The sequence below is a fragment of the Austrofundulus limnaeus genome, unplaced genomic scaffold (genome assembly GCF_001266775.1).
Source record: "Austrofundulus limnaeus strain Quisiro unplaced genomic scaffold, Austrofundulus_limnaeus-1.0 Scaffold72, whole genome shotgun sequence".
Taxonomy (NCBI): domain Eukaryota; kingdom Metazoa; phylum Chordata; class Actinopteri; order Cyprinodontiformes; family Rivulidae; genus Austrofundulus; species Austrofundulus limnaeus.
The window spans coordinates 919,798-923,428 of record NW_013952474.1 but is presented as its reverse complement, the minus strand read 5'-3'; the positions used below and the strand labels follow the sequence as shown (position 1 = coordinate 923,428).

The window sequence follows — 3,631 nt, the reverse complement described above, 5'->3', positions numbered from 1 at the left end:
CAGACTAAAATGGCTTTAACCCTAGCTCGCACCTCTTTACATAAGTCATAATGTCTCTTGAAATGATGAGGGCATTTCCAAAAACCTYCACACTGAGAACTGGATTCAAAAATCTTTGCTGTTGTCATCTACMTAAACAGCTGAAAYGTAGCAGGAATGCAGTGGTTTTGCCTAAAAATGGCGTAGCCTGTCAGACACACTAACAAAAAACAGGAAACATATTCTTTAATTTTTTTTATGCATTTATTCTAAACGGAAAAAAATATATAATTCAATAAATATTGTTGCAACAACATTGGCAAAGACATTTTGAAGATGACATCAACATTCAAGAACAGACGAGTCAACACACGGCAAAAATAACACATTTACAAAATGTAGGCAGGAGCTGGGGCACCGCAATGCCAAATGCTCCGGCAGCTGAATAAACCAGTTGCTGAGCTCAATGGTAAATTTGTAGAAAAGTGCATTTCTAAATTTTGACATTTAAATTAATCTGCACCATGTTTTGAAGCAACAACAAAAAAAAAAAAACACTCTTAAAAGTAATTTTCTCCCAAGGCTACCCATTGTTTACATTGTAACATGCTATAATTTAAACAACACATAAATCCTTTAACATTTGGAATGACCTAAAACTTTCAAATCAGGCAGAAAAATATCMATTTGAATACTTTAAATTTAGTTAATCAGAGAAGAAAACGGCACTGTGTGGCTGAAATGGGCAGAGAGCTGAGGGCTAATCACGTGTTAGCTAGCACCCCTTCGAGTCAGCTAGTTAGCTAACAAGCTAGTGTTAGAGTTAGCCAACACCCATAGTTAGCACCTCAGCCAGTTAGCTAGGGTGCTAACTCTGGAAACCTTGTTTGCAAACATTTGACATTTTTTCAGAACAGAAGCCAACTCTGCTTTGTAACATTTAAAAAGGTTTCTTTGAGAAATGTCTGTATTTACTTTAGCTTATTAGTGGGAGGTTTTAAGTTATCAGATCAGTAGCTTATTAGCTAACAAGCTAAAAATTTAACTATTTCAGACATATTTTAGCCTTTTTCTTGGCATTAAACTTGTGTGGCCCAACAAGGCTAGAAACGTTAACCCTTTATTTTGGACTGAGGACCTTTTAAATCCTGAACCAAGAGCAGTATTTTCATTCAAAASACTTGGTTCCACAGTCTTTGTGGCTTTAATTGGTTTCCAACCAGTTATATGAAAGGTCTTTTTACTTTTTCAGGTATTTTTTTTGTTTTTGTTATTTCTTCACCTCATTAAGGCCACCGTATAAGTCGTTTTTGTACCATTTTATTTTTAAATGTGAATTTTCTAGTGCGTTTCTAACACTGCTCCTAACACAAACTGAGCTTTAGATGATTTTAAAAACTGTTGTTGGTGTATTCATATGGACTCGAGTTACAGAACCCATGAGAAATATGAGACATATTAACCTATTCCTCTGACAAAAAGAGGTTGAAACTAAAATGTCGACTGAAATGTTTTGACCATTTTTCCCCCACAGTTGTTACGTTATTCTGATCCGGTAACCAATGATTTTTAACCATGTGCTAAAAAAAGGTTAGGTGAAAGGAAACTAAAAAATAACACTTGTTCACAGAAATTTTTTAGCCAAGCTTAGAATAATTCTTTGCATTTTATGTCGTTACCGTGGATGTTCGCCATCTAGTGGTGCGGTATGGACAGTAAACTGTTTTTGTGTAAAAGTGCGCGGGCAGAGTTTGTAATATAAACAAAGAAAAAAATTAATAAATATCCGGGGTAGGGTAGTGCTTTTGTGTCTATTAATGGTTTGACCCTCTGTTTGCCCTTGGATCAAAATGACCTACAAGTATTAACACTGAGGCCATTTGGGTCATTTTGATCCCAAACACAACCGGATGGTAATGTGTATTTTTTATTTTAGAATTATTTTGTTGTTGAAGTGACAGATTAAGAGTTCAGCCTCTGCCACTCAGCTCTTCATGATCAGATCTACAAAAGGTTTAACTAAAAAAAAAAAGAAAAAAAAAAACACAATTACACGCAAACTTCACATTTCACCAACAAACAGATCAAGAGACGGAGCTTCATGTTCGGTCTCTTCTGCAGACAGACTGACAGTCACTGGAGCAGGTCTGAGCGTGACTCGGTTCCAAACACAGTGATGAGCTGTCGTACGAGCCCTTCGAGCAAAATAATAAAAGTTGTTGATCCGGTACAAACAGCTCTTCTTTTTTTTTTTGTATCCACCCTCCCAAATCGCCGGCTTTGGCTCTCATTCAAAAGATTGCACATTCTAGAAAAGCCTTCACATGTGAGGAATGACATCACCCCTCCTGCTCATTTCCCGTTTGCCAAGGAAAGACTCGGCTGCATCCGCTTCGGCCTCGCAAAGGAAGCCGGTCTCTTCCTAGAGCAGGTAGCTCGCTGATTGATAGTTTCCTTGTCTGGTGGGATCGGGGGAGGGGGTGAGGTGAGGTGGGGCGTACAACGACTGGGACTCTACAACACATTGAGTCTCTATTGGTGCAGTCCAGAATATTCCAGTAAAATGATCTCAAGCTTATAAAACCCCCTTTCCAGACCAAAAAAAATGTGTCTTTTGCATGCAGGATAGAGCTTTGTCCCGTAGCTTCCTGCTTCCACAGTAATATCATCCTCTTGTTCAGTTTGACCCCGCCCCCTTTTCACAGTCTGATAAGTCACATGACCGAACAACTTTTGGCCTTGTCCTTCCGTAGGTCGGTGGCGACGGCTGCCAGGTCGGGCCGACTGGGCATGTGTGAAATCCTCTTGTTGGCTCGTGCGGTCTTGCCGCGTTTGACGTTCTTGTTGTTCTTGTTGATGCAGGCCAGTGTGGCCATGTGGAAAATGTCCCTGACGCTGTTCTCCGACTGCTGAGCCGAGCACTCGATGTAAGGCGCTGAGATCTGCTTGGCCATGCTGGAACCCTGGGGGAAAAATTATAGCAAAACAAAAAATGATTTAAAAAGGAAAAAGGGTTATGAAGTGGGTCAGAATTACAAGAAAACTGGTAGGTCACCCTGCTGCCCCTGAATCAAAATGATCAACAAGGCCTTCGTTTTAAAAGAGATCTGACATTTATCACATTTTTCACTTAAGCAAGTTCCCATTTTATTACTGACACAATGCATTCTGGGGATGATGGGTTGCACTGGACACTAAAACACAAAGAGTTAAGGTTAAAATAAAGTTATATTTTGTATTAGTTTCTATGTGCTGCACAATATAGGGGTTGAAATGATCAAAYGTGATGTTTAGTATATCAGGGAGCAAACGCCTTACCAGTATATCACAATATTTATATTACTATAACATAGGGCTGAACATCAGACACTGTCCAAAATCAACCTTCAAGCTAGAYAGAGCTCCCACCAGTGCAGCGAGTAAACATAATTTACCCAGAATGCTTTGCAGTGTAAAGGTCATGGCAACATCTGTGTGACAACATAAATTTTAACTTATAAAAGCTAAACAGTCAAAAGTATTATTTTTTTATATAGTTGAAGTAATTTTTTTAAAATAATGTTATTCTTAAAAGGGGCAATATCATGTAAAATCAACTTTTTTGAGTTTTATATCATGTTATAATGTTATACTCTCATAAAAAGCATACCCA

The 3,631-nt window shown here is 38.5% G+C and overlaps 1 protein-coding gene across 1 annotated transcript in view; it reads right to left on the bottom strand.

Annotated features, from left to right (window-relative positions):
* Positions 1 to 231: 231 nt before the first annotated feature.
* Positions 232 to 3,631, bottom strand: part of rnd3a (Rho family GTPase 3a) — a 14,953-nt gene continuing 11,553 nt past the window's right edge. The window contains exon 5 of the mRNA XM_014010678.1: positions 232 to 2,942. Coding sequence (XP_013866132.1) covers positions 2,694 to 2,942 — 249 coding nt within the window. The 3' untranslated portion in view covers positions 232 to 2,693. The remainder of the gene's footprint in view (positions 2,943 to 3,631) is intronic.